Raw genomic sequence first — 15554 nt, 5'->3', positions numbered from 1 at the left:
AGGAATAGAAAACAAGCCCTGGCAATTATAAATGAAAGGCAACACTGACTACAAGATACTTTCTGATTTCATAGATGTTAAAATGTGAAAAAAAGTGTGTTTTAAAATTGGCAAAGTGCCATAAATAATGTATGTAAAAAAATGACATAAATTAGGAGTTTAATGATTAGAGGGGGAAACTATTAGTTCAATGGTTACTTACTTGACTGGTTTTCATTATTTCATTTCCTCCACTGACATCTTCAGTTAAGATTGACCATTGGTTACAAACCAGTTTAAATTTGGGACTTTTTTACTTAATAAAAACAAAATAATACAGTAACAATAGCTAGGTATATCATTGAAATTTCCTCCTTTTCCAAGCTGCTTTATTTTTTTTTTTAATATAAAAGTTCCATGATCCCAAAATCTCTGAAGATGTTTGCCAATAAACCGAATTTAAGTATCTGTTTACAATAGTGCAGAATCAAGAAAAGGCAAGAACTTAAGAACTATACCCAGCATGAGATGTCAGATATCACTGATGTTTCATCTTACCCGGGTCATGGTGGGAGGCCTGGAACCCACTCTGGAGTTGCCAGTAACTGTTTTATTAAAAGCTTCACTGGGGCGCCTGGGTGGCTCAGTCGGTTGAGCGTCCGACTTCGGCTCAGGTCATGATCTCACAGTCTGTGAGTTCGAGCCCGGCATCGGGCTCTGTGCTGATGGCTCAGAGCCTGGAGCCTGCTTCCGTTTCTGTGTCTCCCTCTCTCTCTGCCCCTTCCCTGCTCATGCTCTGTCTCTCTCTGTCTCAAAAATAAATAAAAACATTAAGAAAAAAAAACCTTAAAAAAAAAGCTTCACTTCCTAGAAATTAAAGACAACCATGGCCCTTCCACCTCTGAATCAAGTCAATGAACTGTAAAGGCACATACAGGAGGTGCAGAGCTGGAGGAAAGAAGGGATAGCGATCAGAAACACACAGTTCCCATTTGCCAAGTCCTTTATCTTCAGTGAGGTTTTTAATAATAGTGGAAGGGCTTATTACAAGTTTAATTGAGCCTTCATTTTTATAAAGCCCTTTATGATCTATCATATTTTAAACTCAGTCACCTGTGTGGAAACAAGGCTGGTGTTCATCTGAGCTTTGCAGGTGAGGAATTTGGGCCACAAGGTGATCACAGCTGGTTACAAGAGGGCAAAGGAGCATTAAGTCCAGCATCCTATCAGCCCTCCGTGGGCTGGTTTAGCCATGATGAGACCAATAAACGTGGAGTTTAGGGAAGCCAAGAGTCATACTGAAAAATGTGGAAACAAACGGTATCAGAATCTGGTCATGTGAAGGTCGTGGTGAGGGTGGCAGGGAGAAAATCTGTGGCAAGGTGACAAGAAACTGAAAGGGGAGAAGAGTAATCCCTACTAGAGGCAAAATCCCATAAAAACTCATGCAATCCTATGGCACCTGGGCGACTCGGTGGGTTAAGTGTCTGACTTCTGCTCAGGTCATGGTCTCCTGGTTCGTGAGTACAAGTCTCGCATTGAACTCTCTGCTGTCAGCACAGAGCCTGCTTTGGATCTTCTGTCTCCCTCTCTCTCTGCCTCTCCCCTGCGCGTGCTCTCTCTCTCTCTCTCAAAAATAGATAAACCATTAAAAATAAATAAATAAAAAATAAATAGGTAGATAGATAGATAGATGATAGGTAGATGATAGATAGATAGATAGATAGATAGATAGATAGATAGATAGATAGATAAAAAGCCCTCATGCAATCCTAGTATGATGCAGAGTGGTGCATTAGTTCCTGGGGCAGCTCTAACAAATTACCACACACCTGACAGCCTCAGACAGAAATTTATTGTCTCAAAGTTCTAAAGGCTGAAGTCTGAAATCAAGGTGTGTCAGCCAAGGTCATTCTCTCTCTAAAGGTTCAAGAGAGGAATCCTCCCTTGCCCCTTCCTAACTTTAGGTGACTCCCAGAAATCCTTGACATTTCTTGGCTTGTGGTGACATCCTTTCCATTCTCTGCCTCCATATCTGCATGGCCACTTTTCCCTGTGGGTCTTCTTTTCTCTTTTTTTAAGGACATTAGTCATTGCACTTAGGACCCACCCTAATCCAGTATGACCTCATCTTTACTAATTGTATCTACAAAAATCCTATTTCCAAATAAAGAACACATTCTAAAATGAGAGATCAGATACGGAAATTAAATTCAACTCACTACAAGTAGAATTTATTTTAAGGCTGTTTCCTTCATTGGTCACCCCTGAGGCTTTTATACTTTGAAGTAGGAATAAGATTCAAGTGCCTGCTCATCTTTTTTTTTTTTTTTTAATTTTTTTTTTCAACGTTTTTGATTTATTTTTGGGACAGAGAAAGACAGAGCATGAACGGGGGAGGGGCAGATAGAGAGGGAGACACAGAATCGGAAACAGGCTCCAGGCTCCGAGCCATCAGCCCAGAGCCTGACGCGGGGCTCGAACTCATGGACCGCGAGATCGTGACCTGGCTGAAGTCGGACGCTTAACCGACTGCACCACCCAGGCGCCCCTGCCTGCTCATCTTATAGGTGACCCAGTGACTCCCAGAGAAGTCAGGTGGGCCTCTAGGTCTCAAACTGAGCCCCAAATAAAATGGGACAGGGGATGGCATAAGGCTTCAGTGGACCTATTGCTGAATTCCTTCTGAATTTTGAGATGACCAAGATGGGGTGTTGTCCTCTTACGGTGACTCTTGGGCTTTCCTGCTGCTCTTTGTCTACCCAAAGTCTCATTTTTATTAAACTGGAATCTGACTGGCCCATTTCACATCATGTTGAACACCATTACGCCAGGTAAAGCCATTAGCCCTTGGCACTTCCGTCTCTTTATCAGTAGAACCGGGAGGGGAAAGAAATGAATACATGTGAAGGCCACACAGCTAGGTACTTTACATAAGCTATCTCATTTTCCCCAACCATCTTCCGAGGTAAATATTACCATTACTAACTTTTGCAAGAAAGAAAATGAGACTCAGAAAGGTTAAGTAACTTGCCCAAGGTAGCCCAGTCAGTAGACAGGAGGGTCAAGATTTGAATTTGGATCTGTCTAACTCTGTAGCCATGTTGCCTCTCCAGAGGACTGGTTCGATTTACTGTTACTATATGTGGTATGCATGGAAACCCCTGGGAGGAAAGCCCTGCATCAATGTCCTTGCCAGAAAAATCAAAGTGTGAGCATCATGGCTAATGTCACCAACATTAACTTCTCTCTTCAGGTCTTCTGGCTTTTGTGCATCAGCCTTCAGAGCCACAACACAGTCCTCCAGAATTTAAAAGTCTTAGAGTAAAACTAATTTTTGAAGTCAAGCGAGTATCTACGGAAATGTAAAATAACCATATCTGGATCTTAAAGTAAAAAAGACACATCAAATAATTCCTCTGGAAAGCCACATGAAGATAGGCTGGCTCCTTGCCTCCCAAGTCTCATTAAAGCACTTCACGAAGAATGGCCTCTCACTGTCTGCCCTGTCTTCTGACAAATATTTGGGCATTTTAGCTAAGGGGTCTGGCAGTCTTCTTTTTAAGTATCTCCAGAGCATTGTCTGCTCAAGGCACATGGATAACTTACAGGGAACACCCTTATGGAAATCCTTCAATTTTTTTTGTCTTTTTTCTGTCTGAGAACCTCCACCGATGGTGAAGATCAACCCCTCTTTGTGGTCACCAACTGCGCACACAAACACAAGTTTGATTCTCAGTTTGCCCTCAGTGAGGATCTATGGGCCTGCCTTCTTATAGCCACAAATACAATAGGACATTCAGAACCTCTTTGGGGTCAGTTGGGGTGCTAAAGAAACATGGTTATGACTGTTAAGGTCTCTCTTCTCAGGTTTCTGACTCATTCTTAATCCCAGATTCCATATTAAAACTGTGTATAAGAAAGCCTGGGGAGAGGAGCTAGTTTCTGGTAAACCCATTCCCACCACTGAAGAACAAATTAGACATCAGCACCGTCACCCTGTTAGAGTGCATTGGCGTTATCCTGTGGGGACAGACACCTACACCGATGCGTGTGCCACATTATATAATGTACACTTGTTTACCAACACAGCCAAGAATAACTGCGAGGGAAAAAGAAAAAATGAAAAAAAACCAGAACCAACTCCTACAGCAAAGAAACAGTTTTTGTCAAAGATCTGCTTGGAACCATCGATTACTTGATGGGTGGTTAATTCATTTGTCCTTTTAATATTTAGATACTTCTCCAATCCCCAGAGAAATCTTTGAAGCATAAACTTACACCTTTCCGGAAGGAACTCATTAAATAAGAACTTACAGAATCAAATTCTAAAGCCTGTGGTCTATAAGATGAGGTCAATGTAAATCCAGTTAAACATAATAGATACTCCCTAATGCTTATCAAACAAAAGCACTTAGAGCAAAGAACTGAGTTAGGGGAGAATGCAAAGATGTAGCATGCATGGCTCCTGCTCTTACTTATATCACTCTGACTTCCCAGGACCATTGCAATCTGAAAACAACCTGGGCCAGCTTTTCACAAGACCCTCTCGTCTCAGCCCCTCTCATTGCCATCCTAATTCTTTATCTTTCTTCATCTAATTCCTCCTGTCCTAAAATCTTTCCTGTTCTGTTCTCCTCTTGCCCTTCTTTTGAGTCCTGATTCAGGTCCTGTATTCTCTATAAGGCCCTTCCTGACATCTGCATTAAAAGACTCAATTTTTTGTCTGAACACCGGTCACATCCATGAAGGGTTCTGCCCGTATAGCACTTGGTGCTGCCTCAAATTATTAGGGAGAGGACTCACTGACAAAATTGTAAATCCCACTGAGGTAGGAATTATCTCTAACACATCTGATTTCCCCAAAGCTAGTCAACAAAAGATCTTAGTAAAACTGGTCCATAATGAAGCTGATGTGAGTCATATTGGGAAATTTTCAAGGAAGAGAGACTTGGGCTAGTCAAAGAGCAATATGTTTTTGAAGAAAACAAAGAGGCAAAGGAAGACAATGCCACTTGGTTCAAGGAGCTTGAACAAAGGCACGGAATGAAAAGAAAACCAAATGTGTGCAGGAAAACATAGAAAAGGTGGTCAGATTAGAGAAATGGTTTCATGCTGGGGAGCAAAGGTGGAAATTTTTTCTGGTAAAAAAGGTGTTATCAGGTTATAAATGCCTTAAAATCCAGAAAGAAGGAATCACACTTGATGTGTTAAGATCATCTCAGGTTCCAAAGGAGAGGTAGTTGTAATTGGGGTCTGTATTGAGTAGGATTTGGGGACCGTATCTTGGGTCACGAATAGTTAGTGATGGCTGCCACAGGTACAGTGCTGGGGAATTGAAGTCCACGTATTACAAACGTGCTATCTCTACACTAGTGAGTTATGCATGATTTCTGAGAAGAGAAATGACAAATTCCAGTGTTTATCCTGCCCCCTTTGGGAAGACGCTGTTGTGAACTCATGAACTCGGGGTGATGTCATGAGGGTGTGGGCTGTGTGTCAGCAGTGGAATGGAGAGGGGGAGTCAACTGCATCCAGAGAAGAAGCAGATACGTGGGTGAGGAAGAGCAAAGCATTACAGTTGGCTTTAAGGTTTTTGAGCATGAATGTCAGGGAGAAAGAAGAACCTTTTATTTTGTAAGCATATAGACTGCGATTATTTGCAAACTGAGACAACTCAACCCCGCTGACTGCCTCTACCAAGTGTCTTGGGCATGCAGGAGTTAAATACACAGAAAGCTGCAGAATGCTATTATTTTAGAGCCCTGTGAAAATGTAATTTGATTAGTCTATTGGACGATATTCCAAAGAACCAAATGTCTTCCATGAATCAGTCAGAAATGCTTAGGAAAACCAAAATAAAAAATGCTTTCTAAGCCAATAAAGGTGCTAATTAGTGCCTTCTGCATATCTCACTACATCTTCTCCAGTAATACATTTTGCAGGGTTAAGTGCATGTCTGCTGCTTCAGATGGCAGAAGTCCACCTAACAGTAGGGAGGGTGGCTGGAGACTCAAGTATCTAAAAGGGAATCAGAACCGGCGTTTCACCCATGCAATGGGACGTATTGAGTAGAGCAGAGAACTCTTTTTCTTGCTTTAATTCTCTTCCAAATCAACCCTTATAAAACCTAGGGAGAGTAGGACCTTACTTTTTCTTTCTTTCTTCATCCACCGTTGCGTTTAAAGAGTAGAGTCTGGTTTTTAAAAAACCTAATAAGGGTATCCTAGAAAGAAAAATAAATTGGAGAAAATATCAAGACCAAGCAACTGGAGAAGAAAGAAGGACTTAAGGAGATCGTAGCCAGTAGGGATTTACGTGGTAGATACAGACACATCTATAAGTGTTTTGTTTTCTGCTGGGGCAGCCTCAAGCGTGGTGCCTACAGAAGCTTGAGGAAATGCAGGGTAACAGGAATTTGTCCCATTATGGCATTCCCTAGGTGTCAAATCCTTGCTGTGGTCCGAGGTAGCTGACTCCAGTGCTTCCGGGAGCTGGGCAGGTAACTGCTAATGAACCAAGCAAGCAGGACAGAGAGAGACTGCGGAGAATCGCAGAACACGTGGGCTCCAACAGATCGCTCCCTGAAGAGATCTGGGATTGATACTGCTGTATCTTCTGAGTTTTAAGGAAATTCTAGGAATCTCGGTGCTGGGGAGAACTGGGCTACCAGCTTGTGCCTCTCGGTTCAGGTTCCTTATTGAATATAGGCAAAGGAAACAAGAACCCTGACAAGCCCAGGAAGTTTATCTTGCAAATTAGCAAACTGGAAAACAACAGCAACAACTATACTTGAACTAAAACCAAAAAGACCCTCCAATAGGCAAGGAATAATAGTTTCTTACTGTCCCATTCGTCTCCCAACTGCCTGGTTCCAAATGCTTGAGAGGTATGGAGTAGATTTATATTGTTCACCCCATATGACTTGTGTGGCTGAGTTACATTTGTTTTGTAGGGCACACATTCATTGCAGCCATACTCTCACTACCTTTCAAAATTGTAGTTGTGTATTCTGAGCTTAGTTAAGAACTCACTGTTTACTCACACCTCAGTGATATGCCTTGAGTCCTTATCCTTCCGAGACTATATGTTCCTTTTCCATCCAGCAGGGTCACTGAGCCCTTGTAACAACAGATGAAAACTATAAGTGTTATTTCCATATATCAAATTTGGCATTCAGAGGCAAGTTCATGGATACCTTGAGAACTGTTTCTAGTCTCCTCCCCAGACAAGGACTCTGGCTCCACACTGAAGAGCCCTTTATTATTTTCAGGCTCTTTTTTCATATGTTTCAATCATATAGGTTTGTTGTTGTTGTTTTTAATTTCTCCCACATGCATTATATTTCTTATGGTGAAAAACTTCACTTTCTTATGGAAGTGCTGAGTGGCAACATTTCCAGTATGATACGTGTCACACGTTCGTACTCGGGAAAGCACCCGGGAGAACCACCCTGAGAGGAAATGAGAAGGTTGGTAAACTTCTGGAAGCACCAGCCCAAGTTCTGAATGTTGCCCGGGCAGCCAGCAGCCACAGCATTACATCATCACTCCTGCTTACCATAACCACAACGCATCCGAAACGGGCCTCTGCCTCCCAATATCAGCTCTTCTATTCTGCCCTCAGCACCACTAACAAGGCAAATGGACCTTCCGCATCCTCTCTCTCTAATTAATTTGTTTGCTCAAAAATCTTCCCTGGTTTTCCAGGTAAACTCCTCTTTCTGCTTTTCAAATAAGTTACAGGACATTCTGCTGGCAGTGTGGTGTTTTGAAAAGCAACAATAGCAACAAATAAAAATAAGCTGTGATATCCTGCTGGCCACGGAAAATTTATTTAATCTCTCTGAGCCTCAATTTGGCTCTCTATTAAGGAGAGATTCATAATACCTATTTCCTTGATATGTTGTAAGAATTAAAAGAGGTGCTGCATGCAACATGCTTAGCACACTGCCTCATTCATTTATTATTTAATGTTAAATAGTAACTGTTATTGCTATAATCAATAATAAAGATAATGATAAATTCCTGGATCTGCTACTTTTGAACGTGTGATCACGGGCTCATTACTCAACTTCTGTGAGTCTGTTTCCTTATCTGAAAAATAAGGATAGGTCCTAAATTTTAAGAGTGTTGTGAGGATTAAGAGATACAAATGCATGGAAGATGGTCAACAAATGCTGGGTCCTTCATGTATTTTTTTTGCCTGTCCCCACCCTTGCTCCTCAACCTTGTGGGCCATGAGAGAGTATTCCAAAATAGCCTATGATCCCTTCTGAATAGCCCTATCGCTGTGCTTTGCATTTGCTACAGACCCTCTTGGTGCATGGCAACACCTCTTTCCATCCATCAAATTTTACCCATTCTTAAAAATCCAAGATAGTATCTCCATGAAACCTTGGCCAACTACTCCATTTGCCACTGACTTCCCTCTCGACCAAGCAAGTACATTTCTTCAAGTGGTAATCACACAATTTAGCCATTCATTACATTCTGTCTTGTTCACTACAGAGATGCCTTGTACCTCATGCACATACAATCTTGGATATGGAAATCGATCCCATGTTAATTCGTCTGAGGACTAGAAAATCTCCTATGGGACAAAAGGAGATTAAGCTCATGTCCCCTTTTGTTTGTTGCAGTTTCTGTGCGTGAACAAGGGATGGTGTGCATGACCGTGACGGACTACATGAGGTAGGTGTCAGTGTCACTCTGCTCCAGTATCTGACAGCCACAGTTTTCATAAATGAAAGGGAAGTGAGGAGCTTTCTTAACAATGCCATGGATCTTGGGATTTTGTCACTGGTTTAGCCACAGCACCTGGAACACTTTCACTAGCCTTGAGAGAAATAGAGGTTCTTTAAATGTCATGAGGCAGTGAGCACAATAAACGAACAAATGCTGGCTTGGAGGGAGGATTTAATTAAAATATATGCATAAAACACATTTGACTGTAATACGAGTGTTCAGAAGGACCTGTTCATGAAATAGTTGCATCCGTATTCTCACACTGTCAATGTTAGTCATCACCATGCTATTGCTGGGCAATAATACAGTTGACCTTTGAACAACACGGCTTTGAACTGTGTGGGTCCACCTATATGCAGACTTTTTTTTAAATTCAAGTATAATTAGCATACAGTGCTGGTTTCAGGTGTACAACATAAAGATTCAACAATTCCATACATTTCTCAGTGCTTGTCATGATAAGTGTACTGTTAATTCTATTTCCCCCATCCCAGCTCCCACCTCCACTTTGGCAACAACCAATTTGTTCCCTGTATTAAAGAGTGTGTTGGGTTTTTTTTTTTTTAATTTGTCTTCATTAAATTAAATTAAATTTCTTTTAATTTTTAAAATTTTTCTTTGTTTATTTGTTTTGTTTCTTAAATTACACACATGAATGAAATCATGTGGTATTTGTCTTTCTTTGGCTGATTTCACCATGCAGATTTTTTTTAAAGTACAATACAGTACTGTAAATGTGTTTTGCTTTTGATTTTCTTAATAACATTTTTTTTTGCTGTAGGCTACTTTATTGTAAGAACACAATATATTATATATAACATATAAAATATGTAATTGACTATTATCGGTAAGGCTTTCGGTGAACAGAAGGCTATAAGTAATTCTGTTTTAAGGGAGTTAAAAGTTATATGTGGAGAGGCACCTGGGTGGCTGGGTCACTTAAGTGTCCGACTCTTGATATCAGCTCAGGTCGTGATCTTACTGACATGAGATCAAACCTGAGTGTGCTGAGCATGGAGCCTGTTCTGGATTCTTTTTCTCCCCCTCTCTCTGCCCCTCCCCTATTCTCTCTCTCTCTCTCTCTCTCTCTCAAAAAACAAAGCAAAACAAACAAAAACCAAACAAACACAAAAACACAACAGAGAAATAAACATTAAAAAAACACCAAAAGTTATTTGTGGAGTTTTGATTGTGTGAGGGATCAGCACCCTTAACCCTCACGTTGTTCAGGGGTTAACTGTACATAAAATTTCCAATGTTAAGTAGAAAACAGTAAGATTACCTTAATATGAGAATAGAGACTAGGTCTCAAAGCAGTGCTCAACAGTGGCAGCAGCATGACCTCAGAACTTAATAGAATTGCAAATTTTCAAGCCCAATCCCAGACACTCTGAATCAGAAAATCTCAAGGTGGGGTTCAGAAATCTGTGTTTTTGCAAGCCCTTCAGGGGATTCTGAGAAATACCCTCGTGTAGGTATCCTATGCCAGTGGTATAGAAGGTGAGCTTTTTGACTTTGGGAACTCTGCTTCCATGCCTCAGCCACCCTTGCATGTTTCAAGATAATTCCAACTAGTTGAAAACCAAACACTCAATACTGGATCCCTCTGACTCCTACCAATTCACAATTTTACTATTTGGTCGTAGTTTTTCCTTCTTAGCAGATTATTTTTGCTGCTTATAGAGTCATAGAGCCACAAAGGACCCCAGAAATCTCTCAGACAACTTTCTCATTTTGTTGAAGAGGAAAATGAAAGCCAAGGTCAGTGACTCACTCCTGCTCCCATGGCTTGATCAGAACTGTGACTATACATGGATTCTCCTGGATCCAAGGCCAGGGCAGTTTCTGGGTGGCTTTGCTGAGCATTATAAAGGAAAGTAATGCTTACAGACCCCGAATGAAACAGAAATATGGCAGGCTTAATACAAACTGAGGTGAGGCAATAAATGAAAGGATATCTTTTGCCTCTCTCCAGGGCTCCCAGCAAGTTCAACCATCTGTTAAAATCAGGGTCTTTATTATTCAGAAACATACATGTTCTCAGCCTTAACTGCTTCTCTTGCTCTCTTCTCAGAGAAGCAATTGAACAAAGAGGCAAAGGACAAAATCTGGGCAAGGACTAAGGAAAATTCAGGATAACTTGGTCTTCCAGGGAAAGTGAGATCTACATTGTATTCTTTGATAAATTCCCATTTTGTGCCAATTGGCTGTTACAACTGAGGCTCAATGAATCAGTGGTACATCAGAACAATATAAAACTGAACTATATTATAACAGGGGCTCATTCTGTTTGGAAGTGCTTTCAAATGACTTGCAACGCAGGCCCATTTAGCTAGAGTGTCATTGGTTTTTGTGGTGGGGGAGGAGCCAGTTACTGTTGCATATGGGTGGCCACAGGAGACAGCATTTAGAGATTGTTAACCATGCACTATGGAATCCGTCACCGTTATGGGAATTAATAGGGAGTCACTTCAGTAACTGCTCGCCGTACCTCTTTCATCACATAATTTTAACTTCTTTGGAAAGTTGGTGCCTAGCCGAGCTGTGTTCCTGATAGGTTCCCCAATGATTTGCCATCTGTCAAAAGTGAGACATTCTGTCACCTTTATAATGAGCACTAGCGGGCACCTAACACTTAAATTCTCACACCTTCTGTAACACAACGCTCTTGGAAACAGGAGCATCTTCTCCACTGCATGCTCTCTCTTCTCCAAAGGTGCAGCCATTAGGGATTATTAGAAATGAGGAGGAAATGCAAATGTTTGCTCTGGAAGGGAAAGATTCACAATGATCTCCCAGGGGACTATCTAAATCAACACATCTCATCATTGGTATTTTCCCCCACTGTAGATCTCTGCATCCGTTTTCAGAAACTCCCACCCTTTCTAGATGGACCAGTTTCAACTCTTGCCATTCTACTGCAAGTATACCACAAAGGTATGTGATTTCCAGGCACTTTTCACCCAGAGAAATCATTCTGTACAACTGTGGATTTCATGAAATTATAAATAGGCATTTGAGAAATAACCTGTTGAATGAATGGATGAGAGAATGAATAAAGGATTTCAAAACTCTGATTCACAAGAACGATGCAAAAGAGTCAGGGAGATCAAGCTAAGTATCTGCCAATGGGGAAATGGTCCAACAAACTAATGGCCCACCCATTTTATAGAATTCTATACAGTGATAAAAGGAATAGGCAGAAAGAACTATATATACTAACTTAGAACGATCTTCAAGTCATATTTTTGAGGGGAAAAAGTAAGATGCAGAAAGATATGCAGTAGGGTACGCTACTATTTATAGATCAAACAAGTGAGAACTATAAAGCATATATGTAATATAGAAAAATATATGGAAGTGTACAGATAAATTTAGTAGGAGGGGAGTCAGGATTTGTGGGGATAATTGCCAAGGGGAAAGAAACCTTTATGTGTAATATAATGTTTTGACAATGTGAATATATTTTATGTATTTCTTACATAATTAAATGTAAACAAGAAGAGGTAATGATGTTGAAAATGTTTAGTGACAAATCAATCAATCAATACATTCTGAGACATGAGATTGTGAGCCTTTAGAAGGCAGAACTATGTCTTTGTTCCTTTTTGCACCTTGGGTGCCTAGCAGAGGGCCTAGAACATGACAAATGTTCAATAAATATTTGTATAAATGGGCAAGATAAATATTTGTACCATGAGGACAATATGATAACAGACTAAATCTTTCATACACAAGTTAGATTTCTCCCAAGAATTTTTTTTCTCCCTCAAAACATTTTTATTTGGGCGTGTCAAGAGATTGGTATCCTCAGTTCTTCAGTTCTTTCCAATGATTAAGATATCTGAGCTGAACCATTTAAGCCCCACAGTAAGAGTTTTTGGCTTATCTTTTCTTCCTTGATCAAATCAGGAGGCAAAGCCCCAGATCTCTTATGTCACATAAGAAAGTGTAAACGTGATGTTGAGTAATGTGTGGTAAGTGGGCCTGCCCAGCGAGACTACAGGTGGCTGTTGTTAAATGTGTGAATGGCTAAATACATGAATTGTAATTAACCCAATTTAAATGATGAAGTCATGAAAGTAAATCATCCAAACTATCTCAAATAAGCTCCTTGGTGTTGCATGTAAAGCAGAGGCAAACAGAAACCTGAAACAAAAGAACCAGGCAAACCTAGGAAAACCTCCTCAAAAGTTCTGCTTCCCATGTAATCCATGAGTTTTTAAAAAAAGGTCAATAGCACAGTTACCAAGGAGAAGGTCGGTGATTGGGAAGTGGTTAGTATACATAAATATAATTTCCAGAGAACTGAAGTTTATAATTTTAAGTGCCAAAGCTGAGTAAAATGATTTGAAGAAACCACTTCTTATTTCTCACCCAAGTCCCACACACACACACACACACACACACACACAAATACAGAATATATTTTAATCCGCCTAAGGGACTACAAATTATTATTTGTAAAGATCAGTCCTTAGAGTCTGCATTTAATGACACCCTCAGCAGATTTGTGTAGCTGAGGATGCCCTCAGACTGATTCTCGTTAAAAACATTCTTTTTTGAGTTCTGCTGTTCACAGTTTTGTTTTGTTTTTGTTTTTTCTTTCACATCGCCATGAACTACCATTTCTTTGTGGTTATCAGTGCATCGCTTCTGGTTTCTGTCCCACAGTCTTCCTGCTGTCTCTAACTTAACATTTGCTTACTATGAAGTAGACAGATAAATAAACTCATTGGTCTTGCACAGAAAGTACAGCCAAGCAGTCCCTGAATGGGGTTGATGGACTATCCTTTAAGTAAGTATATGTGAGTTCTCATAAATGCACCATCTATTTGCCTATTTAGATTCCTCTTCCATTCAATTTCTAGAAGATTGGGTGTGTGAGGTGACTAGAAAAAAAAATGGGTCTTGTTAAATGAACTGTTACTGGATAAAGATATTCATATTTTTACCACAGCATTCCTGAATGGCTGGAATTTTGGGAAAAAGATCCAGTGGAGATTCTCTTGGATCTAGGGTTTGGTGCAGATGAGCCAGACATCTGCACTCAAATCCCAGCCAGATTTCTGGATTGTGGCTCAGCAGCCAGAGGAATCAACAACCAGGTTTTTCTTGAAGCTCAGAAGCAGCGAATGGACATTGAGAACCCGGACTTGTATGGTAAGTGGGGACTGCGTGGTTTCTGAATCTCAGCAATGGGGGTGGTGGCCAGGTGAGCCACAGTATTAGGAGAGACCATATGGGATGTATGTGTAGTGACAGTCACCCCTGTGTTGCAGTGGCTTAGAGCAGAAACGTTTACATGTTGATCACTCTATACTACGCGTCTGCTGTGGCTTCATGTGCATGTTTGGGGGAAGATCTGTTGCATATGTCTTCATATGTAGTCTTGGCCCCATCACCTGGAAGTCACTGGTTGCAATGACAGAGAAAAGGTGGAAATGGAGAATCATACTTGACTCTTACCTCTTTCTGCTCGGAATTTACTCATTGATTTCATTGTCCAAAATCAGTTACATGGCCACACTTAACTCCAAAGGGGTGAGAATGTGCAGTCCTACCATATGTCCAGAAGAAAAAATGCAATACCAGTGGAAAGCACTAATATATGCCATAGCCACTTACCGGGGAGGCAGAGAAAGCATGAAGCTTATCACAAGTCGCAAGGTGAAACCTTAATTTCCTCATCTATAAGGCTTAGAATGTTACTTATTCTACCATGAGCCGTGAGTGGTAGGTATTAAGCTGTCAGATATCCAGATTTGAGGATTAACTATACCTAAACCTCTTAGTTATCATACATGCTGCTATTTTTCCCCAGCTGGTGGTCAATGGAATTTTCTCTAGGATGTTACTAGGACGCTCTTGGAATGTGTGCTCAAATAATTTGGGGGAAAGATGCCTTGCAGTTAAACAGGTTTATTTACTTCAGGATTTGTTTAGTATGTTGAAGTGCACTCTCAGTCTCCCAGAGAGGATGCAGTGCAGATTTTTCAAAATCATTTAAATATCAAACCCCTCTTGGAGGAGCGTTGAAGAACATCTCCTCCATGGGATAGAGTTTGCAGAATTCTAGACTGGAGAAAATGCCAAAATGCTGTTTCTGAAATAAGTTCTTTAAATAAATTCATGAAAGTCAAGTGAGATAAAGTGGTTTTCTCAAACAAATATCTTAGATTTTTCATTTTAGTCTCTGTTTCCCCCATTTTCATGTGGGTAAAATGGGTCTCAAAATTTCAGCAATGCAGTTTTTTAAAAAGAGGATGTATCCCCGAAGATGTTGTTAGGAGATGTTTCTTTACATTTTGGAAGAAATTAGTATCATTCTTTGCTGTCTCCTTCTCCAAGCTGCAGGGAGATGCAAGTTCTTTGATCAATTCTTTATTTGGAGACAATAACTCTTATCAGTATTTGAGGAGTGTTTGACTTGAGCTGTAAAGTAAACATTTTATAGATGAAATTGACACACAGATTATAAAAGACCCGGGAGCTGGCCCCTGCTCCTGTGATTGTGCCCACTCATTTCCACCACTCAAAACTGTGCTAATAACACACTGTAGCCATTCTCACTCAACACTTACCACTTTTGATTCAAGAAAGCCGAGAAGGTTGAATGTAAAATAAGCAATAATAAAATTAGTTGGTTGGTCCAAAAACAGAAGGGAAAAGTATGTCTTATTCAACATCAATAAAAAAAGGCTCAAACGTGAAGGGATTAGAATCAATTGGTTCATTGTTCAATCTACCAAAGGCAAAACAAACAAACAAACAAACCACAAAACACCCACTCATCCAACACCGTAAGACTGTTCTCTGAATTGACTT

At 40.5% G+C, this 15554-nt stretch overlaps 1 protein-coding gene across 3 annotated transcripts in view; it reads left to right on the top strand.

The window, feature by feature from the left end:
* The window catches only part of ITPRID1 (ITPR interacting domain containing 1), a 109353-nt gene that overhangs the window by 33329 nt on the left and 60470 nt on the right, over positions 1-15554 (top strand). For all 3 annotated transcript variants that reach the window (XM_058724672.1, XM_058724673.1, XM_058724671.1), the window contains 3 exons: positions 8621-8672; positions 11577-11663; positions 13687-13889. In XM_058724672.1, the coding sequence (XP_058580655.1) occupies positions 8621-8672; positions 11577-11663; positions 13687-13889 (342 nt within the window). The remainder of the gene's footprint in view (positions 1-8620; positions 8673-11576; positions 11664-13686; positions 13890-15554) is intronic.

The sequence above is a fragment of the Neofelis nebulosa genome, chromosome 4 (genome assembly GCF_028018385.1).
Source record: "Neofelis nebulosa isolate mNeoNeb1 chromosome 4, mNeoNeb1.pri, whole genome shotgun sequence".
Classification (NCBI taxonomy): domain Eukaryota; kingdom Metazoa; phylum Chordata; class Mammalia; order Carnivora; family Felidae; genus Neofelis; species Neofelis nebulosa.
The sequence above is the reverse complement of the archived record's forward strand: the minus strand, read 5'-3'. Positions and strand labels throughout refer to the sequence as shown.